Source organism: Somniosus microcephalus, chromosome 9 (assembly GCF_052327205.1).
Source record: "Somniosus microcephalus isolate GS21.2 chromosome 9, FLI_Smic_1.0, whole genome shotgun sequence".
NCBI lineage: Eukaryota > Metazoa > Chordata > Chondrichthyes > Squaliformes > Somniosidae > Somniosus > Somniosus microcephalus.
This window is the reverse complement of record NC_140995.1, coordinates 64,163,231-64,190,666: the sequence shown is the minus strand read 5'-3', so window position 1 is coordinate 64,190,666 and position 27,436 is coordinate 64,163,231. Positions and strand designations below refer to the sequence as shown.

Genomic DNA, 27,436 nt, shown 5'->3' with positions numbered 1-27,436 from the left:
CTCTGGCTGTTCATCCTCCCCCTCCAGAATGCCCTGCAGCCGCTCAGTGACATCCTTGACCCTGGCACCAGGGAGGCAACAAACCATCCTGGATTCACGTCTATGGCCACAGAAACGCCTATCTGTTCCCCTTACTATAGAATCCCCTACCACTATTGCTCTCCCACTCTTTTTCCTCCCTTCCTGGGCAGCAGGAGCACCCCCAGGGCTGCTGCTGCCTTCCCCTGGTGAGTCATCCCCCTCAACAGTATCCAAATCGGTATACCTGTTTGAGAGGGGAATGGTCACAGGGGTCTCCTGCACTACCTGCCTGCTTCTATTGCTCCGCCTGGTGGTCACCCATTTCCTTTCTTCCTGTGCAGCCCTACCCTGCGGTGTGACCAACTCACTAAACGTGTTATCCACGACCCTCTCAGCATCGTGAATGCTCAACAACCCATCCACCCGCAGCTCCAGCGCCTCAATGCGGTCTGCTAGTAGCTGCAGCTGGATGCATTTCCGGCACACGTGGTCATCAGGGGCACCGGCAGTGTCCCTGAATTCCCACATGGAGCAAGAGGAGCATAACACAGGGCTGGGCTCTCCTGGCATGACTTACCCTTTAATTAATTTAAATTAATTCACTATCACCAATTAAAGATATCTCTAAGGCGCTTGTATGGTCTACCAACAGTCCCTGCTACACCAGAAAAGACCCTAGTAACTATAAACTACAGAGTTAAAGTTTAAAAAAGAGAAATACTCACCAACCAATCACTTACCTGCTCCCTGGTGACGTCACACTCTGATTACTTTTTACCTCTCTCCCCGCTGCTGAGTTGGTAAGCCTCACTGCTCCCTGCTCCGAGTGGTCAGGCCTCGTTGCTGCCGCCGGTTTTTATACCGGGCTCCTCCTCGCTGCTCCCTGCTCCGAGTGGTCGGGCCTCGTTGCTGCCGCCGGTTTTTATACCGGGCTCCTCCTCGCTGCTCCCTGCTCCGAGTGGTCGGGCCTCGTTGCTGCCGCCGGTTTTTATGCCGGGCTCCTCCTCGCTGCTCCCTGCTCCGAGTGGTCGGGCCTCGTTGCTGCCGCCGGTTTTTATGCCGGGCTCCTCCTCGCTGCTCCCTGCTCTGAGTGGTCGGGCCTCATTGCTGCCGCCGGTTTTTATGCCGGGCTCCTCCTCGCTGCTCCCTGCTCCGAGTGGATAGAAAGGACCTATTTCTCTTAGCAGAGGGGTCAAAAGCCAGGGGGCACAGATTTAAAGTAATTGGAGGAAGGTTTAGAGGTGATTTGAAGGCAAATTTCTTCACTCAGAGGGTTGTGGGTGTCTGGAACTCACTGCCTGGAAGGGTGGTAGAGTCAGGAACCCTAACCACATTTAAAAAGTACTTGGATATGCACTTGGGATGCTCTAACCTGCCGGGCTATGGACCAAGAGCTGGGAAGTGGGATTAGGCTGGATATCTCTTTGTTGGCCGGCGCGGACATGATGGGCCGAAATGGCCTCCTTCCGTGCTGTAACTTTCTATGATTCTGTACCAGTCCCCTATAATTGTCACCATAAAAATATCTTTTAACAGCTTCAAATAATTTCAAAATATCTCCCAGAAGAATTGTGGAAAGGTAGACACTTGCTGATTTTAATATATCCAAATTGTTTTCTTCACATGGAAGAATTTTTTAGCATGGATTGATGGTAATAACCTTTACGATTAGATTCCTTAGCATTTTTGTGGGGGAAGGGAAGGGTTCTAAAATTGAAATATCAGATCATTAAATAATCTCAAATTATTCAGTAATTTTGATTTTTAAATTGTGTATGTTCAAAGCTGGTTTTAGTAATAGTTTGATTATATTTCAGAAGAATGTCACAGTGTTCGGTTAGAGGTTCAAGCATAAGAACATAGGAACATGAGGAGGCCATTCAGCCCCTCCAGCCTATTCCACCATTCAATTAGACCATGGCTGATCTATACCTCAACCCCAATTACCTGCCTTGGTTCTGCAACCCTTAATACCTATACCCAACAAAAATCTATCAATCTCAGTTTTGAAATGTTCAATTGACCCCCAGCCTCAACAGCTTTTTGGGGGAGAGAGTTCCAGATTTCCACTAATCTTTGTATGAAGAAATGCTTCCCGACATCACCCCTGAACAGCCTATCTCTAATTTTAAGGATATGTCCGCTTGTTCTGGACTTCCCATCAGGGGAAATAGTTTCTCTCTATTTACCCTATCATATTGTTTAACTGTGGCGGAGCCACTAAGGGACTCCGATCAAATGTATATAATTCCCTTTAACAATATGTTAACTACAGCCTGAGTCTGTATCTTTGTATATATTGTTTTGCATGTACAGAGCGCAGTCCCTTTAAGAGCGCGGGCAAATGCGATGACGTCACGCCGTTCATCACGTGATCCCCCATCGGCAGGAAAAACATCATGACGCCATGACGCCAGCCACGGGACCGCCCAAGCAGTCCTTGTGGAACCTCCGAACTGACTAGGCCTGTATTCGTAGTTCTCGTGCATTTATTTGTTAAACTCAGTTTGTTTTGCATTAAACATCGTTTGTTTGATCGCCTGAGTCGACCTCAGTCTCTTGATAGGAACTAGACATTCCTACATAACTATCATAAAAACCTGAATTAGATCACCCCATAATCTCTATATTCAAGGGAATGTAAGCCTAGTGTGAGCAACATGTCCTCAGGTTTTTTGGCCCCGCCCCGAACACAGATGGCAGGATTTGGACCCCCAGCTGGGATCCACATCTGCTGCAGACAAGGCTGGTACAGCAGAACTCAGGCCATGTGCGAGCAAACTCCTGGCCTGAGTGTCCCCTCTGTCCTTTCTGATGTAGAGGCGCACGTTTGGGGTGGTGGGGGGTACCAACCCAATCACGGGCCACCCTGGGTACTTGCTACAGAGAGGTCAGAGTGGGAGTGGGGCGGAGAATTAAAATGACAGGCAACTGGAAGCTCGGGGTCACACTTATGGACTGAACAGAGGTGTTCCTCAAAGCAGTCACCCAATCTGCATTTGGTCTCCCCAGTGTAGAGGAGACTACAGTATACAAAATTTAAAGAAGTACAAGTAAATTGCTGTTTCACGTGGAAGGAGTGTTTGGGGCCCTGTATGGTGGGAAGAGAGGAGGTAAAAGGGCAGGTATTGCATCTCCTGCGCTTGCACGGGAAGGTGTCGTGGGAAAGGGAGGGGGTGATTGAGGAGTGGACCGCGGTGTCGCGGAGGGAACGGTCCGTTTGGAACGCTGAAAGAGGAGGGGAAGATGTGCTTGATGGTGACATCATGCTGGAGGTGGCAGAAATGGCAGAGGATGATCCGTTGAATGTGGAGGCTGGTGGGGTGGAAGGTGAGGACAAGGGGAATCCTATTGTGGTTCTGGGAGGGAGGGGAAGTGGTGAGAGCAGAAGTGCGGGAAGTGGAACAGACATGGTCGAGGGCCTTGTCAACCATGGTGGAGGGGAATCACTCTGGTGAGTTACTCGAGGGCTCCAGGTGCTTGTGGAACTAAATCCCATCAGGACTCAGGAGAGAAGGGAAAAAAGGCACAAAATAAGGTTGTGATTAGATAGATGCAATTGTCAGAGTGTTAGCTGTGGCTCAGTTGGTAGTACACTTGCCTCTGAGTCAAAAAGTTGTGGGTTCAAGTCTCACCTCAGGAACTTGTGTACATAAATCTAGGCTGACACTCCAGTGCAGTACTGAGGGAGTGCTACACTGTTGGAGGTGCCCTCTTTTGGATGAGATGTTAAACCGAGGCCCCGTCTGCTCTCTCAGCTGGATGTAAAAGATCCCAAAGCACTATTTCAAAAAGGAGCAGGGGAGTTATCCCTCAATCCACATAACCAAAACCGATGATCTGCTCATTGTCACATTGCTGTTTGTGGGAGCTTGCTGTGCGCAAATTGGCTGCTGTGTTTCCCACATTACAACAGTGACTACACTTCATTATCTGTAAAGCGCTTTGAGATGTCTGGTGGTTGTGAAAGGCGCTAATAATAATGCAAGTCTTTCTTGTTCAAGTTGTTTCTCCTGAAGGTGTTGACAGTAACACAGTGATTGTGTCTTACATTGACAGATAACACTGGGATTGTGCCTGGATTTGATAGCTACATGATTATCAAGTGGAATTAGGATATGTTTCCAATCTGGTATATTTGACTAGAGGAAACAGCATTATATCTTTATGGATGAGTAAAAGAACAAACCTCAACGAAAAAGTTCCAAAATTGAACCTAAATTAGTATTCAGCTATTTGTTATAAACAGACGCAACCTGTTACATCTACAACTTTTTCCAGTTCTGACGAAAGGTCACAAACCTGAAACGTTAACTCCGTTTCTCTCTCCACAGATGCTGCCTGACCTGCTGAGTATTTCCAGCATTTTCTGTTTTTATTTCAGATTTCCAGCATCCGTAGTATCTTGCTTTTGGATTGTTTAGAGGTTAGCTGAGCACAGCCTGAGGCAGAGTGTGAGGAATCTTTATACTGAATGTAGCCTACACTGTTTCATATTTGCAATGTCAGTGGATGCCCAGCCCGTGTGGATTTGCCAAAGATGTGAGTGCACTCTCAGTGCAGAAACGGATGTTTTGGGACTGCCTTGAAATGGGCAGCTTTCAGTTTCCTGCTGACAAAGCCTTACATTTAATGAATCATACTGGTTTGGTCATGTGCTTCTTCTGGCCGTCTCCAGCTGCGGGAGCAGGAAGTTGAGATTTGTTTAGATCGGCCGATGAAATGAAACGAATTTCATGCCTGGATGGAATGGAGAACTAAGAGTGAAGGAATGGATCTAGAGAGCGAGGAGCTGCTCCCTCCGACTCTGTCTCCAGCCGTCCCTTCTTTTGTGAAGCTGGGGCTGACTGTTGCCTACACTATCTTTTACTCCTTGCTTTTTGTGTTTGTGTATGTACAGCTCTGGCTTATCCTACACTACAGGCACAAGAGGTTTAGTTACCAGACGGTGTTTCTCTTCCTCTGCCTGCTCTGGGCTGCTCTGAGGACCATCCTTTTTTCATTTTATTTCAAGGATTTTGTGCAGGCTAACTCACTTGGTCCCTTCGCTTTCTGGTTGCTTTACTGCTTCCCAGTTTGCCTTCAGTTCTTCACCTTAAGCTTGATGAATCTATACTTCACTCAGGTGAGTACAGATATGCTTGTTTCTTGTCCACAAAAGAATCCCAGTTGTTGAAATATATTTTTAAAGGAATGTTTTCTGAAATTAGCCTGTTAAACCGGAAGAAATTAAATGCATTGTTTTTCTAATTTCTTTCCTTTCTCTCCTGACATTTCAAAAACTCTCACACCCTTGTGAATCAGTTTGTGGGAAGATTTGTCAAGTGACAATAGGCATACAGTGAGCAGTATAACTGTGGTCACATTGTGCCTGAGACTACAGGGATGGGCACAGAGAGATGTGATTGAAGCACGAGGTAGGAGGTGGCCCACAAACGTGCAAAATGAGTTTACATCTGAAAAAAGACTTGCATTTATATAGCGCCTTTCACGACCTCAGGACGTCCCAAAGCGCTTTACAGCCAATGAAATACTTTTGAAGTGTAGTCAATGTTGTAATGTAAGAAATGTGTCAGCCAATCTGCACACAGCAAGCTCCCACAAACAGCAATGTGATAATGACCAGATGTTGGTTGAGTGACATCAAATAGTGCCATGGGATCTTTTACCTGAGAGGGCAGATGGGGCCTGTTCATCCGAAAGACGACACCTCCGACAGTGCAGTACTCCCCCAGTACTGCACTGGAGTGTCAGTCTAGATTATGTGCTCAAGTCTCTGGAGCGGGGCTTGAACCCATGACTTTCTTATGCAGAGGCGAGAGTGCTACCCACTGAGCCACAGCTGGCACTGTGCCTTTTCACCCACTGATTACTTCCAAGACATTGACTAGACTATCGAGGGGAAAGAGGGAGAGGTAACCAAATGAAGATTTGGAAAGGAGACAAATTCAGAGGACAATCTGCCCAGCTCATGCTCCTAACATATGGCTGAAAAAAAACATTTCTTTTTAAATGTACTGAAAAATACTTCCAGTCCTCCGCCTATGCTTCTCTCTCGGTACCAGGTGTCGTGAAAGGTGCCCTTGCTCCATATTCCCTCTGAGTCTTGCTTTGTCCCTAGTGTCTCCAATTGGCAGCTGCCCAGGTTAGCAGGACAGTGGCCGGTGACTCAAGTGGCCATGGATCTGGATCCCATCAGTTCAGTATTCATTCTTAAAAACTCCTCCCTGCTAGGCATTGATTATCCAGTTTTTGGGAGCTGTTAGTTTATTGGTTGTGATCTAAATGTCATGGTGAAAAGTAGAGGGTGTCCAACAAGTAAGCAGACAGGCTTGCACTTATAGCCTCCCTGGTTGTTGAAGGTAGTAACTGGAGAGAAGACATGAGCGGAAACTTTGCCATTAGGTTATAGAATTGTACAGGTTTAAGGAGGATCTTAAAGGAAGAAACAGAGGGGGAGAAGCAGCGAGGTTTAGGGAGGTGATTTCAGAGTTTAGGGCCGAGACAGCTGAAGGCACTGCTGCCAATGCTGGAGCGAAGGGAGTCGTGGATGCACTAGAAGCCAGAATTGGAGGAGCGCAGAGATTTGGGAGGGTTTTAGGGCTGGTGGAGGTTACAGAGATGGGGATGAATTTTAAAATTGAGGTGTTGCCGGACCAGAATCCAATATAGGTATGCGAGCAAAGGGTGATGGGTGAGCAGAATTTGGGGCGAGTTAGAATACGGGCATGAGAGTTTTGGATGAGCTAAAGTTTATGGAGTGTGAAAGATGGGAGGCTGGTCAGGAGAGTATTGGAATCGTCGAGTGTGGAGGTAACAAAAGCATGGACGAGGGTTTCAGCAGCAGATGAGCTGAGGCAGGGTGGAAACGGGCGCTAGTACAGATGTGGAAGTAGGCGGTCTTGGTGATAGAGAGGATATGGGGTGAGAAGCTCAGATTGGGGTTAAATCGGACGCCAAGTTTGCAAACAGACTGATTCAACCTGAGGTAGTGGCAGTGGAGGGGGATGGAGTCGGTAGCTAGGGAATGGAGTTTGTGGCGTGGGCCAAAGACAATAGTTTCGGTCTTCCCAATGTTTAATTGGCTCATTGATTTAGAGAGGGGAAGAATATCATATCTCACATAGCCAGGATAGCTGTGTTACTTTTAACAGATTCTCACACGTCTTGAAATGCCGTGGGATATTTTTCTATGTTAAAGGCTGTATAAATGCAAGTTCTTGTTACTGTGATATACTCTTTAACTTCCTGTCATAAAGAGGACTAGGCCTATAATGTAGTCTGAGTATAATGTTAAAAGAGAAGTTTGGTGTGGAGATTGGTGCTAAGGAATGCCGCCAATTGTAAACAGACCCATAAATTTGTTTGTTGTGCCATTAGTTACAGTGTTGAAAGGCTGAAGAGTGCAATTAAGAAAAAAGATGGGGAGGGAACATTTTGTTAAGAGTTTCTTTATGCCTGGGAAGGACTTGCTAAAGGCATAATTTTGAGCAAAAGATTATTAATTTCAGCAGGCACAATGTTAATGAATTTGCCATTGAGACCAGTCATTAATGGGTGGAAATGATCCATAGAGGAATACCACTAGAGGGGCGGGGCAGGGGCTGGGGTAGGGGCAGTGCAGGGGCCGGGGCAGGGGCAGTGCTGGGGCAGGGGCAGGGCTGGGGCAGGGACAGGGACGGGGGGGTGATAATGTTGCCCAGATTCAACTTACTCACCCTGAAATACTGACCTGCTGTCACTGAATATGAAGTGCATCAGGTAAAGGGGAGTTAGTAATTGCTGCAACAAGGGTCGGTAATGTAGAAGGGGCAAGCTCGGGTCTGGCAGCGGGTCACTATCGTCAGAAGACCTGTGGGTTCACATACACAAATCTTTGAAGGTGGCAGGACAAGTTGAGAAGGCTGTCAGAAAAGCATATGGGATCCTTGGCTTTATAAATAGAAGCATAGAGTACAAAAGCAAAGAGAATATGCTAAACTTTTATAAATCACTGGTTAGGCCTCAGCTGGAGTATTGTGTTCAATTCTGAGCACCACATTTTAGGAAGGATGTCAAGGCCTTGGAGAGGGTGCAGAGGAGATTTACCAGAATTGTACCAGGGACGAGGGACTTCAGTTATGTGGAGAGACTAGAGAAACTGGGGTTGTTCTCTTTAGAGGAGAGAAAGTTAAGTGCCGATTTAAGAGGTATTCAAAATTATGAAAGGTTTTAATGGAGTAAATAAAGAGAAACTTAAGGAGAAATCAGGGATGCCCAAGAGGCCAGAGTTGGGGGAACGCAGCGTTCTCGGAAGATTGTTAGGCTGGAGGTGGTTACAGAGATAAAGTAGACATATCCTGCTGGAGTGTCACGGGGAATAAAAGCAGAAGCTTCAAAGTACGTCCTGGCAATGCTCCTATTTCTGCTGATTTCAGTTCTGTTTTTTGTGCCTTCATTATTCCGTGTCGGATCTGTCTAGCTGCCGGACTTTGAAAGTTCCTGTGGCAGTGTGAGGATTGTGGGGTCAAGCCTCATTCCAGAACTTGAATCTAGGCTGAGACTTTAGTGCAGTACTGAGGGAGTGCTGCACTGTCGGAGTTGTCTAACTTAGAATGAGATGTTGAACTCTCTGCCTCTTCCAGTGGATCGGGTGTTAATGACTCTATGACACCATTTGATCAGGAGTAGGGGGATTCTTTGGTGACCTGGTCAGCATTCCTGCCACAACCAACACCACCAAAAACAAACTAACTGATCATTCATCTCATTGCTGTTTGTTACATACATAAGATTATCTGCACACTGTCAATCATTCCACATGAAATACTTTCGGGGTGTTTCTGAGTTAGGTAGTTTCTGGCAGGAGTTCCTGGGGAATTTCACATTCAGTATGTACCAATTTAGAACTGTAGCTCTAGTAATGAATGGTATTTAGAGTATTAATTACAGAGCTTTATATAACAATAGCGGAGGGATTACTGGGGCTTTGGCCTGACATTCCTGCTGCTGAGAGAAAAGACACAGGAGCCCTGACTTTACAATGACAGAGCCTCACTGCAAGTGTGCTGAGCTCGAAAAGCCAGCCGTGGGACCTTGCGTGCCAGATTGGCGCCAGGCTACATTTCACGACTAGCATTCATGGTAGATTAGTGGAGCCTGACGGGCAAAGTGCACTGCCATCCTCTGGGGAGGATGCCCTGAAGTGAAACCCTTCTCGCACTCACCTCCGTGCAGCAAGATCCCAGCCATCAAACAGGGGCTTGGGTGCTGTGTATTCACTACAGGCTCCATCTTGTGCATTCACACTGGGTTTCCTTTCACTTCACTTTCTTTCCCCGTTGCCATGGCAAAGGCTGACAGGTAATTTTGTTATATACTCCGGGGGTACAAGGGGAATTGTTAAGTATTCCCAGTTACTTCACAGTGTTGAGTTTCGGTTCATAGGGGGCTTGGGCCAGCCTTAGGGTTGCTAACCCTCTGGGATTGTCTTGTAGTCTCTAGGTATTAAAGATTGATTTCTAGATCACTGTTACGAGCAACCTGGGTGAAAAATCATAGGGACATTTTTTTTAAAAAGAGGTTTTTTTCATTTTCTTTGAACATATATTAGTTATAAAAATCTTGGAGATGGAATAAAAAAGCTTCTTTAACTGACAGTCAAGCATTATCCAATCGGGTAATTAAGATCCTGTTGGCTTTCAGATGGATGTGGGAAGGCGGGGTGCTGCGAGGGTGGCCGAGTCGAGCACTAGTAGCGAGAGAGTAGGGACAGGGTAGTTGGAGGCAGGAGGTGGTGTAATGAAACCTCCAGCAATAGATCCAACCAGAATTGGCAACCCTAGCCTGCCGAAGGAATCAGTGAGCATAAATAAATGGTTGGAAGGGAGCCGGCGTTGTAACCATCTCCGTTCAAAACGGGCCACCAAAGAGTTTGTGCATGTAGGTGAGGTTCTAAAACCATGGGTGTATGTATTGATAAAGCCACAGTGCAGATATTTAGACCACACATCCTACAGGGCTGGCCAAACTCTGATACTCTAATTTATTTAGTGAATCAAATCTGCACACTAAGATCTGTCAGCTGTGGCTCAGTGATAGCACTCTCCCCTCTGAGTCAGAAGGTTGTGGGTTCAAGTCCTACTCCAGCTATTTGTGCACATAATCTAGGCTGACACTTCCAGTGCAGTACTGAGGGAGTGCTGTGCTGTCGGAGGTGCTGTCTTTCAGATGAGACGTTAAACCGAGGCCCCGTCAGGCCTCTCGAATGAATGCAAAAGGGATTATCTGTGCATTTACCAGATCACTGTTTGTGGGAGCTTGCTGCGCGCAGATTGACTGCTGTGTTTCCTACATTACAACAATGGCTACATTTCAAAAGTAATTAATTGGTTGTAAACAGCTTTGGGATGTACTGAGGTTGTGAAAGGCACTATGTAAAAGCAAGTTTTTCTTTCTTTACAGCCTGATTAAAGATTGAGGTGTCATTTGAGTGTTGCAGGGGGCTGAACATGAATTACAGATGCTCAATTGACTGAGTTAACAATCAAGTACTTTTGAAGTGGAGTCACTGTTGTAATGTAGGAAACGTGGCAGCCAATTTGCGCACCGCAAGCTCCCACAAACATCAATGTGATAATGACCAGATAATCTGTTTTAGTGATGTTGATTGAGGGACAAATATTGGCCAGGACACCGGGGAGAACTCCCCTGCTGTTCTTTGAAAAATATCATGGTGTAGGAACGGAGGTTCCTATCTGAATAAGGTATTCGACTCGATGAATCAAATCAACAGGTTTTAATGAACAACGAAGTTAACAGGGAAACTACAGGAGAAACGGTACACAGGTCTATTCAGCTTGCTGGGCACTCGACGACTACTAGAAGATTCTGGAAGCTGACGTCATGACGTCATCGCGTTCTTCGCGCCACTGGTGGTCACGTGATCAGCGTCATGACGTCATCACGTGGAGTGCAGGAAAACACAATACAGTACAGTTAACAGGCAGTTTAAAGGTGCAGTCCGCGGTTGCACTACACTGTAGTTAAAGGGATTATTACCAATTATTCTGAGACCCTTGGTGGCTCTGCCACAATGGGATCTTTTACATCCACCTGAGGGCAGACCTTGGTTTAACGTCGCATCTGAAAGACAGCCCCTCTGACAGGGCAGCACTCTTTCAGCACTGCACTAGAGTGTCAGCCTAGATTTTGTGCTCAAGTCGCTGAAGTGGGACTTGAACCCACAACCTTCTGACTCAAGAGCGAGCATGCTACCCACAGAGCCAAGACTGACCTATCGGAGGCATACCTTCAGAAAATCCACCCATGATTTTAACCATGGTTTCAGCACAGAACTGACCAATGAAAGCCAAGAAGAACTTGTGAGCTGATAAATCAGAATCACAGAAATTTCAGCATCATGCCTATAATCAATGCTAATTCTTTAACTGGAGTGGTTTACTGTAATCCTAGTTCCTTGGCCTTTCTCCATATCCGTTTATATTCTTTCATTTCAAATACTTATTCAATTGCCTTTTAAATCATGTTAAAGCTTCTGCATCAATAGCCACTTGAGTTAAAGTATCCAATATTCTAATACAGGAGACTTTGGTTTATCCGGAGGTTGTATGTCTGGAAACCTCGATCTACCGGCAGAAATCAGGAGCCGTTTTGTTAGGTTTTTTTCCTTCTCGTGGCTTTTTTTTCCCCTTCTCGTGGCTTTTTTTTCAACAGTCAGGCTCTGGAAAGTCTCTCTGAAGCTGTTGCTAAGCTACAGAGACGCTTCCAAGGTACGGGCCAACTGTTTAGAAGCTGTTGCTAAGCAACAATGTTTGTTGTCAGATACGGAGATGAAAACCTCCGTATGTTTCAACATTAACGCTAGTATGTCCGGCAGTTTTGATAGATCGGCAACAGCTCGGTCCCATCGGTGCCGGATAGAACAAAGTTTCCTGTAACTCTGTGTATAATATGCCCGGGAAAGCACATGCTCACAAGGTAATTACAAATTAATAAGACCATTCAACTCATCGGAGGTCATCCATCCAGAAACACCTTACAGATGGAAAACCTCCGTTGCAGCGCCCAATCAGAGTCTGTTCTACCTGCCTTCGATACTCTCCAGGAGTCTTTGTCCTGCCTTCAGTATTCTCCAGGAGTCTTCATCCTGCCTTCAATATTCTCCAGGAGTTTCCATTCTGCCTTCAATACCCCAGGAATCTTCGTTCTGCCTTCAGTGCTCTCCAGGAGGGATTGGAGGTCTGAATGACTGAAGTTGTGTGTTCTTCTCTAGATTGGTGCAACACCCTGCTGCCCTCTGAGCACAGATGGTGCTTGACTGTTCATAATAACTATAATAAAAATATTCCTAAGACATGTAGTGAAGTTACTAGGGAGTGAAGTACTGCTCCTCTCTTATCTGCTTGTGGCCCAGCCTGCTGCTGAAGAGCACAGACTGAACTGCCTTATTAAAATCTACACAGAGGCTTCCTGGTAATTCAACTGCTTTACACCAATGGGTACTGCAAATCAGCAGACCAGAAAACTGGTGTGTATTTCCTCTAGAGGCTATTTTACATCTGTTTTGGTGAATTAATAAAATGCACCCATCTGAGTTCTTGAGTAGTTGGGCACTGCTGAAGGAAAAATCAGTTTACAAGGTCCAGATCACCCCACTTCAGGTGTACTTAAAATCTGCCAGCTGATGACCAGTGTAAACTTCATCATGCAGAAGGCCAAACTCCATATCATCTCATAACTCTGACCCTACCAACCTCACCTCTTCCCCATCTCACTCGACTATCGTCAGCCGTGGCTCATTGGGCAGCACTCGTGCCTCTGAATCAGAAGGTCATGGGTTCAAGTCCTACTTCATGACTTAAGCACAAAATCTAGGCTGACAGTTCAGTGCAGTACTGAGGGAGTGCTGCACTGTCAGAGGTGCTGTCTTTTGGATGAGATGTTAAACCAAGTTTAATGTCTGTTCTCTCGGGTGGATGTAAAAAATCCCATGGCACTATTTCAAAGAAGGAAAGGGGAGTTCTCCCTGGTGTCCTGGCCAATATTTATCCCCCAATCAACATCACTAAAACAGATTATCTGGTCATTATCACATTACTGTTTGTGGGAGCTTGCTGTGCACAAATTGGCTGCTGCATTTCCTACATTACAACAGTGACTACACTTCAAAAGTACTTCACTGGCTGTAAAGCGCTTTGGGATGTCCTGAGATCGTGAAAGGTGCGATATAAACACAAGTTCTTTCTTTCTCTCTATAGAACATGTTACAAAGGACACAATTATCTTTCTCTAGCTAGACATTTTTTTTGCAATTGGTAAATTGATTATGAGAAAGGCAATACTGTGTCATCAACTACAAAACTCACTTGTTATAGTTGTCAGTTTTCCAATATATGACTAAAGAGCCTGAAGTTCGGAGTTGTGCGATGAAACAAATGAAGCTGCTGACATTTAACGGCCCAGAAATTCAGGTCGGGGGCTTCCCGCGGGTGCAAGCCCCCGACCTGCATTACCTTGCGCGCCGGCCATTGAGCTGTGGGCCCCCGTGGAATTCCAATCCGGGGCCTGCTCCAACAGCTGGCGCGCAGTTAGTTCGAAGTGTCCCCTGGGATCACGTGGGCCATGGGCAGCCAATGGTAGCAGGGAATGCTTCATTCATAAGTTTGACAGGAAGACCTGTCAAACCTATAAATACTACAAGCCCCAAAACATCACTAAATCTTCAAATAAATTTTTTAAAAACCATCATATTTTTAAAATAAACTATAAATTACATGAAATAACTATTTTAAACAATAATTTAAATTTTTGAAAAAATTAATTACATTTTCTAACGGGGCTAAAAATAAACTTACCTTTCTTTAAAGTATTTAAAAATAATAAACCTGTGGAAAAATGTTTTAATTTTAATTAATTCACCACTTACCTTGTAAAAAGCAGGCCTTGTGACTGCTTTTTACATGTCTAACTTCTGGAGACTTACCCTCCCGGGAAAACCTGCAAAAAAGAACATAAGTTCGATGCGCACGCGCAGCCTCTCCTGTGCATGCGTTCGACTTCTGAACCCCTTCTTTCAGGGGAACGGAAGTGCCGGTTTCCCACGCATGCAGGAAACTGGCACTTCCATTGGGCTTACGGGTGAGTACCCCGTGCGTACTCGCCCATGGAGACCCGAATTTCTGGGCCAATATATCAGCTACTTAAACCACAGTATTTAAACATTTGGCCATGTGCATGTTTTAGCGAATTGTGTAACTGTCAGACACACTTCAATCCATTAGGGTTAATGTTACTAACAGTATTCGAGTAAATTAAATTCTAAATATTGCAAAGTTTAAATAGTTAGAAATACGTTATGTATTCCAGGTGATTTTCAAGGCAAAATCCAAGTACTACCCAGAGCTTCAAAAATACAGGTACTGTCACAGTCTACACTCTATTACTATTATATAATAGTCATAATCTACACTGTATTACCATTATAACGTGCAGTCAGTCTACACCCTATTACCATTATACAGTAGTCACAATATACTCTATTGCCATGATATAGTAGTCAGTCTACATTACCATTACATAGTACAGTCAATCTATATTACCATTACATAATAGTCAGTCTATATTACCATTATATAGTACGCTCTATATAACCATTATATAGTACAGTCGCTCTATATTACCATTACATAGTACAGTCAGTCTATATTACCATTATATAGTACAGTCAGTCTATATTACCATTATATAGTACAGTCAGTCTACATTACCATTACATAGTACAGTCAATCTATATTACCATTACATAATAGTCAGTCTATATTACCATTATATAGTACGCTCTATATAACCATTATATAGTACAGTCGCTCTATATTACCATTACATAGTACAATCTATATTACCATTATATAGTAGTCATCAGTCTATATTACCATTACATAGTACAGTCAGTCTATATTACCATTACATAGTACAGTCAGTCTATATTACCATTACATAGTACAGTCAGTCTATATTACCATTATATAGTACAGTCACAGCATACCTTATAATAGGCTGGATCTTATTCATGCAAGCTGAAAGGAGTCGTTTAACTTAATGCTATTGTGAAGATCTCGTTCTGATGAAAATAAGTGAGCTTTTTGTTACGAAATCATAAGCATGAATGTAAAGAATGCTTTATAAATGCTGCATGTTGATAACTCAACAACAATAACTTGCATTTATATAGCGCAAGTAACATAGCAAAACATCCCTAGGCATTACACAGGAGTGTTACCGAACAAAATTTGACACCAAGGCACATAAGGAGCTATTAGGACAGGTGACCAAAAGCTTAGTCAAAGAGATAGGCCTTAAGGAGGAGAGAGAGGTAGAGAGGTTTAAGGAGGGAATTCCAGAGCTTAGGGCCTAGGCAACAGAAAGCACGGCTGTCAATAGTAGAGTGCTGAAAATCGAGGATGCGCAAGAGGCCAGAATTGAAGAGGCGCAGCTATCTCGGGTGGGGCTGGAGGAGATTAAAGAGATAGGGAGGAGAGAGGGCATGGAGGGATTTGAAAACAAGGATGAGAATTTTAAATTCAACGTGTTGCCGGACTGAGCCAGCGTAGTTCAACAAGCACAGGGGTGATGTGGATGAACAGGACTTTGTGCGAGTTAGGATACGGGCAGCAGAGTTTTGGCTGAGCCTAAGTTTACAGAGGGTGTAGGATGAGAGGCCGGCCAGGAAAGCATTGGAATAGCTGAGTTTGGAGATGACAAAAGCATGGATGAGGGTTTCAGCAACAGATGGGTTGAGACAGGTTGACTCAATGTTGAACTCGTGTTGAATCGATGTTTCTTTTCCATTCTAGGCTGCCCCTTCAGCTGGTTTTCCTGCTGGCCAGTCTCCTATTCCTTGTGGTAAACTTGACTTGCGCATTGCTTGTGAAGATCACACACACCGAAACCAAAACCATTGTGTATGTTCGTGTAGCCATCAACGACACCCTCTTTGTGCTGTGTGCAATCTCACTGTCTGTGAGCCTCTACAAGATTGCTAAAATGTCCCTGGCCAATATATATTTAGAATCAAAGGTTTGTTTTCCATAACAAAGTCATGGGCGAGAAATGACCTAATTTTCCTGTTAAGACTTTACAGGCTGTTTTCTTCTGATCATTTTCTAACACCTCAGAAATGAATTATCTACAAAAACAATGACCTCAGGTCATGATGCTTCAGCAGAAATAATCGATTGGTAACAATTTTAACATCCAATATGGTGGGGGGGCAGGTAGAGAGTCACAGAGGCAGGTCCAGTGTAAGACCACTTCAGCTTCATTCAGTTGATTCTGATTCCAGTGTTGTAATTTAATTTTACAGTTACTGCAGCAGGATATTACTTAATGACTGAGCCAGAGTGAACCGAAGCGGACTGTACGTTTGTTTCAGAATCAACTTATTGGGATTAATACTAAACACATCTTTTATGCCTGGCCGTGTGTTAGAACTACTAAATAGGTGTTCCATTCCATCTCCTCAGACCACAATGACCCTTGGTTTGCTTCTGTAAAGTGATCTGTCTCTCATTCTATTTATGATTATAAACCTGGGAATATTAAATCTCTACCTTAGGACTATGTTTCTGGCACTGGTTACAGACTACAGGAATCCACTCTAGCAACTGGTAGTGTATTTATTGAAAACTGCAAACCAATTGCATGGGAAATTCAGAGCACTCCAGTTTCAAATTACCTGGAATATATAAGTGTTCCATTCCTGGTGTTAACATCCTTCACCTTGATGCATACAGACTAATTTTTTTTTAAACCAGGAGGTGGGGTGGGGTACAAATTGCCCCCCGCTGTTTTCAACTTTCTCCGCAAGTCATGAAGCAGTGTTGAAGCCAACACAGAATGCGTTTCAACACTGTCTTGAGTAGGAGTTCACCGTACTGAACTCCAACCTACCAAACCTCCAGATTTACCAAAGAGCTCCCAAGCCTTGGTGACTACAAAGAGTGAAGGGAGTAATGATAAATTTCTACATGCCGACGGCTAGGCCTAAGTTACAGCACTGTGTACAGCTCTGGGTGCCGCATTATAGAAAGGACATTAACCCAGAGACAGCATACATTCACCAGGATGGTGCCAGAAGTAGGAAACTAGAGTTATGGGGAGAGGTTTGAGATATGGGGACTATTTCCACTGTAACACAGATGGCAAATGGGCGATTTAATAGACGTTTTTCAAATTATGAAATGTTTGACTGGGTGAATAGGGAAGTTTTGGTTTGCTCCAACAAAGAGCAATGACAGACACAATGGGCTGATTGGCCTCCTTCTGTGCTGTAAACATCTATAGTTCCTTAGTTCCCCAACCTCAGTAAATTGCTCCCACATGCATTACTCTCCACACCAACCCATCCTCATGACCTCTCTTGGAGAGGGCTACCAGTCTGTGCAGAACTATGCAACCTCATTTCAGTTAAGGACCCAGAGAGGGGAAGACTTTTATTCTATCAGTTTAGGTTGGATTCAAACTCAGGTCCCAGAGGTGTCAGGACAGTGTGCAAACCCATTGCATCACCTAGTCCACAATATTTCACATAAGGAAACATTAGCACATCTTTCTGAAATTTATCTGGTATCAAATATTGCTTTTTGTACATTCGAATGGAGATCTAAAAAGGAATGCATTGGCCATTGAATATCTTCCATTGTGTTTGTATTTTCAGGGGACGTCTTTGTGTCAGATTGCAGTGGTGGGAGTGGTAATTATATTACTGTACACATCAAGGGCCTGCTACAATCTGGTTGCTATCGCACTCACCTCCTATAACCACATCAACACGTTTGATTATGACTGGTACAACGTGTCTGATCAGGTCAGTATGCCTCTGGGTCAGGTCAGTCTCGAACTTTCACTAAACCTTTTCATAGAATGATACAGCACAGATGGGTGCCATTTGGCCCATCATGCCTGTGCTGGCTCTTTGAAAGAGCTATCCAATTAGTCCCACTCCCCTGCTCTATCTCCATAGCCCTGCAATTTTTCCCCTTCAAGTATACATCCAATTCCCTTTTGAAAGTCACTATTTGAATCTGCTTCCACCACCCTTTCAGGCAGTGCATTTCAGACCGTAACAACTCACAGCGTAAAAGATGTCTCCTCATCTCCCCCCTGGTTCTTTTGCCAATTACTTTAAATCTGTGTCCTCTGGTTACCGACCCTCCTGTCAGTGGAAAGTTTCTCCTTATTTACTCTATTAAAACCCCTCAATTTTGAACACCTCTATAAAATTTCCTCTTAACTTTCTCTGCTCTAAGGAGAACAATCTCAGCTTCTCCAGTCCCTCCATATCACTGAAATATCTCATCCCTGGTATCATTCTAGTAAATCTCCTCTGCATCCTTCTTAAAAGTGTGGTGCTCAGAATTGGACACAATACTCCAGCTGAGGCCTAATCAGCAATTTATAAAAGATTAGCATAACTTCCATGCTTTTGTAATCTATCCTTTATTTATAAACCCCAGGATCCCGTATGCTTTTGTAACAGCCTTCTCAACTTGTCCTGCCACGTTCAAAGAGTTGTACATGTGACCCCCAGGTCTCTCTGTTCCTGCAACACCTTTTAAAATTGTACCATTCAGAGTAGTTTTGAACTATTAGGTGAACCAGTTAGTCACCAACTGATTGTGGAAACCAGGCAGACTTCTTGGTGTATTCATTACAAAAATGTTTTGAATAGAAGGACTGGGTGATGGAAGGGTTTAGACAGTAGCTTTTGGACTGCTGGTTAGACAGATCACTGCCTGGTACAAATGAAAATTGTATTGCGGGGGGGTCCTCCAAAGAGCAGCTCTGGTTTATCCCAACCCCCCGATTTTCAACTGCCAGCCACCCGATTTTCTGGTATTTTTTTATTCGTTCCTGGGATGTGTGCATCGCTGGCAAGGCCAGCATTTATTGCCCATCTCTAGTCGCCCTTGAGAAGGTGGTGGTGAGCCACCTTCATGAACCGCTGCAGTCCCATAGTGCCATCAGGGAGGATGTCCCAGGATTTTGACCCAACGACAATGAAGGAACGGCGGTATATTTCCAAATGGTGCGTGACTTGGAGAGGAATGTAGTGTATGTGCTTTAAGTCAGAACTACTTTCTACAGCTCCTGTATACTGTAGTACTGGCAGTGACCACGCCGGTATATAAGCTGTGCGCATGCCTCTGTACCCCAGTCTAGAGGTTACTCTCCTCCAGTAAAGACCTGTTATTTGTTTATGTACCGCATCCGTGTAATTATTTATCCACTGAACCACGGATCTAACAGTGGTGACGAGTGTTGATGCGAATCTACCTGCAACATAAAAAAAAAAATAGTCGAGTCCAGGAACACGGGCGTTGACCGCGAGCAACCACCCAGCAGTCAGGCAGAGATCCAACTTTGCTGGGGAGGCTGTGGAGAGCCGGGCTTGGTTCCCCAGCCACAACGAGCAGTAAGAGACTGACGACAGGTCCAGAGCAGACCCTTCCCGAGCAGCGGCGGCTGGAGCCGACCGACGGCAGAGTGAGAGAGCTGGGCAGCATCGATGGGGTAAGAAAGAGGGTGAAGAGAGCAGGGCGCAGCCGGGGGTTGATCACCGAGCGGCGTCGAGGAAAAATACTGCAAACCGGAGAGAGAGAGGGTAAGAAACAGCCGGGTTCTAGACTGAGCGGCGTCGACAAATATCAAGAGAAGAACGCGCAGAGCACAGCCAGGGATCACGGGCTGATCAGGATCCGCGGGGCGAAGCAAGGGGAGACGCCATTGAGCCGTGGAGAAGCAGGGAGAGCACGGGAGACGCCATTGAGCCGCGGAGAAGCAGGGAGAGCGCGGGAGGCGCCATTGAGCCGCAGAGAAGAAGGAAGTTGCGAAGCCGCAGTGGAGAAGACGGGTGAGCGCGGGAAGGAAGGAAAGTGCGGGAGACGCCATTTTGTGCCAGCGGAGAAGAAGAGGAAGCACGGGAGGCGCCATTGGTGATAGTTAACGCACAACCAAGGATGCCGAAGAGTGGCAGTATCTCTACGTTCGACAATGAAGTCGAAGATTGGGCGACATATGTGGAACATATTGAGGTGTACTGCAGGGCGAATGAAGTGCCAGATGCTAATAAGGCACTGGTTCTGTTCAATTCCATGGGTGCAAAAACGTATGGGTTTCTGCGAAATCTAATAACCCCAGAGAAGCCGGTAAACAAGAATTTTGAAAGCATAGTAGAAATCCTACAGGACCACTTAAACCCCACACCGCTGCTGATAGCAGAACGATTTAAGTTCCATAAAAGGAACCAACACAAAGACGAAAGCAATGCTGAGTACCTAACGGAACTGCGCAAGCTATCGAAAAACTGCCAGTTTGGAGCGGGACTAGCAGACACGTTAAGGGACAAGTTTGTGTGTGGGCTACAAAGTGAAGGAACCCAGAAACGGCTTCTATCAGAAAAGGACCTTACGCTGGACAAAGCTTTCAGTATGGCAGTATCACACGAAGCAGCCGCAAGGGGCGCTGCAGAGATACAACGGAGACCGCAAGAATATGGCACCAACGAAATGACCTATGGAACAGGGAAGTGCTATCGCTGCGGCAGAACAACACATGACCAGAAAGATTGTTGGTTCAAGGACCAAGTGTGCAGACAGTGTGGGAAAGCAGGACACATAGCAAGAGTCTGCAGGTCTGGGAAGAAAACCAACAGTAAGAAATCTCCACAGGAGAAGTACAAAAAGGTACACCAGGTGATGGACAGTGGTTCAGACGAACAGAAAAGTGACACAGACTCCGGAAGCAAGGAGCTGGGTTGTCTGAAACTACATAATGTAACCGAAATGGAGGATCACCAGACTATCTGGGTTACACTCAAGATAGACGGAGTCCAAGTGGAAATGGAATTGGACACAGGGTCAGCTCTAACAGTCATAAATCAAAGAGACTACAAGCGGCTATTTTCACACATACCCTTGAAAGCTACAGAGATTGTCTTGAAGACGTATACGGGGCAAAAAGTCTACCCCAAAGGAAAAATAAGGGTGAAAGTGACATATAAAGGTCAGGAAATACCTAAAATGGATATATATGTATTGCCAAATGGAGGACCACCACTGCTAGGACGTGAATGGATCCGGAAGATACATTTAGATTGGCATTCCATACAGGCACTGAAGGTGGAGGCCAAAAAGGATGACGACGTCACACCTGGACGACTGTCAAAAATGCTAACTGACGCAAAAGAAGTGTTCCAGGAGGGGCTAGGAACACTAAAAGGAATAACAGCAACAATTAAAATAGAGGATAATGCGAGCCCAAAGTTTCTGAAGGCCAGACCGTGCCTTATGCGATCAGACCAGCGGTTGAAGCAGAGCTGGAAGGGTTGGAACGTTCAGGAGTACTGTCCAAAGTGGACTGGAGCGAGTGGGCTACACCCATCGTCCCTGTAATGAAGAGGCCATTGAGTAATACGCCTGGGGAACCAAAGAAGGTCCGCATCTGTGGGGATTTTAAGGTGACAGTGAACCCAGTCCTTCACGTGGTGCAATATCCGCTTCCATGAATTGAGGATATTTTCGCCTCGCTATCTGGTGGGAAACGCTTCACCAAAATTGATCTAGCCCAGGCGTACTTGCAAATGGAGGTAGAAGAAGCTTCGAAACATTACCTTACGATCAACACCCATAAAGGTCTCTATCAATACAACCAGCTGGTGTTTGGAGTAGCCTCGGCTCCAGCTATCTGGCAAAGGGCGATGGATCAGGTCCTGCAAGGGATTCCAGGGACCCAGTGTTATTTGAACGACATCTTGGTCACGGGCGAAAATGACGGTGATCACCTCGCTAACTTGGAGAAGGTGCTCGCCAGATTAAAGGAATATGGGCTACGAGCTAATCGCCACAAGTGCGAGTTTTTCCAGAAACAGATCTCGTATTGCAGCCATGTCATCGATGAAGAGGGGTTACATAAGTCCCCTGACAAGATTGAGGCAGTAGTCAAGGCTCCAGCACCGGAAAATGTGTCACAACTGAGGTCGTTCCTCGGGCTGGTAAACTATTACCACAAGTTCTTACCAAATTTGTCTACGGTATTACACCCGCTGAACACCCTACTGCAAACAGGGGTACCATGGAAGTGGGATGACGAACGTAGACGAGCTTTCCAGAAAGTGTAAAGAATTGATCACATCAAAAGAGGTGTTGGCCCATTTCAACCCAGCACTACCAATTCATTTGGCATGTGATGCATCACCCTACGGCATTGGAGCGGTGCTGTCGCACAAATTCCCAGATGGGTTGGAGAGGCCAGTAGCCTTTGCGTCTTGGTCACTAACCTCAGCCGAGCGCAACTACGCCCAGATTGACAGGGAGGCCCTCAGCCTAGTATGGGGAGTAAAAAAATTCAACCACTATCTGCATGGACAGAAGTTCACCTTGCTGACTGACCACCAACCACTTGTCTCCATCTTTAATCCTAAGAAGGGCATGCCAGTAATGACTGCACAGCGGTTACAAAGATGGTCCCTGTTTCTAGAGGCGAATCAATATGAAATAGAATATAAAGGCACGAGACAGCATGGGAACGCTGATGGGCTATCGCGCCTGCCACTGCCTACTGTGGAGGAAGCACCAGCAGTGGACCCTATTGAGATATTTTATTCGTCAATAATTGAACGATTGCCAGTAACAAACGCGGATATAGAGAAGGAGACCCGCAATGATCCGACGCTGTCACGGGTATATGAATTGACGGTGAGGGGATGGCCAACATATGGCGACTCACTGTTGCCAGCATTCTCATCCAGAAGAGAACAGCTGTCAGTATGCCAGGGGACAGTGATGTGTGGATCCAGAGTGGTGAATCCACCCAAGTTAAGGGAGAGAGTGCTAAATGAGCTACATGAAGGTCATCTGGGGGGAGTGAAAATGAAAAGCCTAGCTAGGGCTTATGTGTGGTGGCCGGGAATCAATCAACAAATCGAAGACCTAACTAAGAGCTGCTTAGGATGCCAGAAGGTCCAAAATGCACCACCACATGCCCCTCTACACCCATGGGAGTGGCCCTCCTCTCCATGGCAACGGGTGCACATTGATTTCGCTGGTCCATTCATGGACTCAATGTTCTTAATAGCAGTGGATGCTCATTCAAAGTGGCCTGAGGTGATAAAGATGTCTTCAACCACTACAGAGAAAACGATTGCAGTCCTACGGACCATATTTGCCAGAAACGGGTTGCCAGAGCAGATCTGCTCTGATAATGGACCACAGTTTGTGTCCGACGAGTTCCAAAAATTCATGAAAAGGAATGGGGTAAGGCATTACACATCCGCCCCGTATCATCCAGCCACCAATGGATTGGCTGAGAGGTTCGTACAAACCTTTAAGAAGGCGATAAAGGCCATGTGCGATGAGGAAATTCCACTACAGCATAAGGTGGACAATTTCTTATTAGCCTACCGAAACGCGACACATGCAGTTACCAACCAGACCCCGGCCATGATGTTCTTTAACCGAAGGTTGAGATCTCGTCTGGACTTGCTCAGACCAAATGTGCGAAGAAATGTTGAGGACAAACAATTCCAGCACATCAACGAGAAGCCGACAAGGAGCTTCAATGTAGGGCAACCAGTCTTGGCCCGGGACTATCGAACAGAGAAGTGGCAACCCGGAACGATATGTACAAGGCAGGGGCCATTAATGTACACAGTGGATGTCGGGGAGCACATTGTGAGACGCCACGTCGATCAGATCTTAGCATCACAGGAATGCGTCAACCCCATGTCTCGAGTACCTGGGGATGAACCCGACATACCGGTAGTATCTACTTCAGACCCAGTAGCAGTGGAACCCGATGAACTACCCGATGAAAGGGGGTCAGAATCGCCTTTGCACCAAGAACAAGAACCTCTGGAAAGGCGCTATCCCGAAAGGGTCAGGAAGCCGCCCCAAAGACTGAATCTATAAATGGACTTTTGTTATTGAATGTACATGTAAAAATGTAATTGTTATTTGAATATTAAGGGGGTATTAATCTAAAAAGGGAGGAATTGTAGTGTATGTGCTTTAAGTCAGAACTACTTTTTACAGCTCCTGTATACTGTAGTACCGGCAGTGACCACACCGGTATATAAGCTGTGCGCATGCCTCTGTACCCCAGTCTAGAGATTACCCTCCTCCAGTAAAGACCTGTTATTTGTTTATGTACCGCATCCGTGTAATTATTTATCCACTGAACCACGGATCTAACAGGGAACTTTGAGGAGGTGGTGTTCCCATGCATCTGCTGCCCTTGTCCTTCTAGGTGGTAGAAGTTGTGGGTTTGGGAGATGCTGTCGAAGAAGCCTCGGCAAGTTGCTGCAGTAGATGGTACACACTGCAGCCACGGTGCGCCGGTGGTGGAGGGAGTGAATGTTTAAGGTGGTGGATGGGGTGCCAATCAAGCGGGCTGCTTTGTCCTGGATGGTGTTGAGCTTCTTGAGTGTTGTTGGAGCTGCACTCATCCAGGCAAGTGCAGAGCATTTCATCACACTCCTGACTAATTTTGTTTGGTACGGAGCAGGCCACGCACTCCTTTGAGCATGACCTTTTCGTCCGTGAGCAAATTTTAGAACAACAATAACATCAACTTTTACAACAACAACAGCAACCACTTAAAAACATATACAGTAATGCCATATTGCCACCCCACCGTCTCAAATCATGAGACAATCAGACAAGGCTTGATACAAGTTTAATATAACTTCTGATTTTGAATTCTATTCCTCCAGAAATGAGCCCCAGTGCTTTATTTGCACTTTTATGGCTTTTTTAACCTGCATTGCTACTTTTAATGATTTGTGAATCGATACCCCTTTGCACCTCTACCCCATTTAGACTCTTATTTTCCAAGGAGTAGATCACCTCCTTATTCCTCCTACCAAAATGCACCACCTCACACTTACCTATATTGAAATTCATTTGTCATTTCCAGGCCCATTCTGCAAGTTTGTTTACGGTAGAATTAATTAAAAGCTTTTAGTTCATCATGTACAAACTCTTCAATAAAAAATTACTTGTCAGAAATGACTGGGATATAAAAGAACTGCATAATAATGTATTAGCACTTCAGAAACATCACTCAGTTACACGGTTATGCATCAACAACAATCCAAAAACCCAAGGTGAGCTGAAAGAGTCATATCCGTGTAATTTGTATTAATTTTAAAGTTTTCAATGTATTAGCCCATCTCTCATGTCACTATAGCAGTGGCTGCACAAGCAGTAGGAGCAGCGGCTTTCCTATGGTGCTGACGTGCTGTACGTCCACATAAATAATTAGAATATTAATCATAATGCAACCAGACAACCAACAAATATAAAGTACTGTAGTTTAGTTCATAGTATTAAAAATAATTAAACAAAAACGGGTATCTGTATTTCCAACTTCAATCACTTCCATTAATAAACATCGTCTTCTTGAAGCAGCACCATTTATACCCCCATGTAGCAGGTCAGAAATGCAGCATTTACCCCCCCTCTCCACCCCCATTCCCTCCCTCCCCCCATTCCCTCCCCATTCCCTCCCTCTCCCCCCCTTCCCCTCCCATTCCCTCCCCTTCCCTCCATCTCCCTCATTCCCTCCCTCTCCCCCCTTTCCCCCCTCTCCCTCTATCCCCCATTCCCTCCCTCCCCCATTGCCTCCCTCTCCCCCCTCTCCCCCCATTCCCTCCCTCTCCCCCCTTCCCTCCCTCTCCCCCCATTCCATCCCTCTCCCCCCCCATTCCATCCCTCTCCCCCCATTCCCTCCCTCTCCCCTCCCCCATTCCCTCCCCCATTCCCTCCCTCCCCCATTCCCTCCCTCTCCACCCCTCCTCCCCCCAATCCCTCCCTCTCCCCCTCCTCCCCCCATTCCCCCCCTCTCCCCCCCATTCCCTCCCTCCCTCCCACTCCCCCCTCCTCCCCCCATTCCCTCCCTCTTCCCCCCCTCCTCCCCCCATTCCCTCCCTCTCCCCCCTCCTCCCCCATTGTGTCCCACTCCCCCCTCCTACCCCACTCCCTCCCTCTCTCCCCCCTCCTCCCCCCATTCCCTCCCTCTCCCCCCTCCTCCCCCCCATTCCCTCCCTCTCCCCCCTCCTCCCCCATTGTGTCCCACTCCCCCCTCCTACCCCACTCCCTCCCTCTCTCCCCCCCTCCTCCCCCCATTCCCTCCCTCTCCCCCCTCCTCCCCCCCATTCCCTCCCTCTCCCCCCTCCTCCCCCATTGTGTCCCACTCCCCCTCCTACCCCACTCCCTCCCTCTCTCCCCCCCCTCCTCCCCCATTCCCTCCCTCTCCCCCCTCCTCCCCCCATTCCCTTTCTCCCCCCATTCCCTCCCTCTCCCCACTCCCCACTCCCCCCTCCTCCCCCCATTCCCTTTCTCCCCCATTCCCTCCCTCTCCCTCCCTCCTCCCCCCATTCCCTCCCTCTCCCCCCATTCTCTCCCTCTCCCCCTCCCCCCATTCCCTCTCTCCCCCATTCCCTCCCTCTCCCCCCATTCTCTCCCTCTCCCCCTCCCCCCATTCCCTCCCTCTCTCCCCCATTCCCTCCCTCTCCCCCATTCCCTCCCTCCCTCTCCCCCCATTCCCTCCCTCTCCCCCATTCCCTCCCTCTCCCTCTCCCCCCCATTCCCTCCCTCTCCCCCATTCCCTCCCTCTCCCCCTCCCTCCCTCCCGCTTTCCCCTCCCCCCTCCCCATTCCCTCCCCCTCACCCCCATTTCCTCCCCCCTATTCCCTACTCCATTCCCTCCCCCCTTCACTCCCCCCTTCCCTCCCTCCCTCCCCTTTCCCTTCCCTCTTCCCACCCCTTCCCCCCATTCCCTCCCCTCCCTCCCTCCCCCTTCCCTTCCCTCTTCCCACCCCTTCCCCCTATTCCCTCCCCCCTTCCCTCCCTCTCCCCCATTCCCTCCCTCTCCCCAATTCCCCCATTCCCTCCCACGCCCCCATTCCCTCCCCCCATTCCCTCCCCCCGATTCCCTCCCCCCGATTCCCTCCCCCTCCCCATTCCCTCTCCCTCCCTCCCATTCCCTCCCCCCATTCCCTCTCCCTCCCCCATTCCCTCCCTCTCCCCCTCCCCCATTCCCTCCCTCTCCCCCCTCCTCCCCCCATTCCCTCCCTCTCTCCCCATTTCCTCCCTCTCCCCCATTCCCTCCCTCTCCCCCTCCCTCCCCCATTCCCTCCCCCATTCCCTCCCTCTCCCCCTCTCCCCTGCCCCCATTCCCTCCCTCCCCCCCTCCCCATTCCCTCCCCTTCCCCCATTCCCTCCCTCTCCCCTCTCCCCCTTCCCTATTCCCTCCCCCTCCCCCCTCCCCCATTCCCTCCCTCTCCCCCTCCCCCCCACTCCCTCACCCACATTCCTTCACGCCCTCCCCTCCCTCCCTCTCCCCCATTCCCTCCCTC

At 46.9% G+C, this 27,436-nt stretch overlaps 2 protein-coding genes across 6 annotated transcripts in view; one reads left to right on the top strand and one right to left on the bottom strand.

The window, feature by feature from the left end:
• ero1b (endoplasmic reticulum oxidoreductase 1 beta) overlaps positions 1-27,436 on the bottom strand; it is a 275,013-nt gene that overhangs the window by 83,555 nt on the left and 164,022 nt on the right. The gene's annotated exons all lie outside the window — the stretch shown is intronic.
• Positions 4,663-27,436, top strand: part of gpr137ba (G protein-coupled receptor 137Ba) — a 45,811-nt gene continuing 23,037 nt past the window's right edge. For 2 of the 5 annotated variants that reach the window (XM_085996688.1, XM_085996685.1), the window contains exons 1-4: positions 4,671-5,146; positions 14,389-14,438; positions 15,876-16,098; positions 17,738-17,887. In XM_085996688.1, the coding sequence (XP_085852814.1) occupies positions 4,766-5,146; positions 14,389-14,438; positions 15,876-16,098; positions 17,738-17,887 (804 nt within the window). In that variant the 5' untranslated portion in view covers positions 4,671-4,765. Of the gene's footprint in view, positions 5,147-14,388; positions 14,439-15,875; positions 16,099-17,737; positions 17,888-27,436 lie in introns of all 5 variants that reach the window. The other 3 variants (XM_085996686.1, XM_085996687.1, XM_085996689.1) reach the window with 3 other exon arrangements.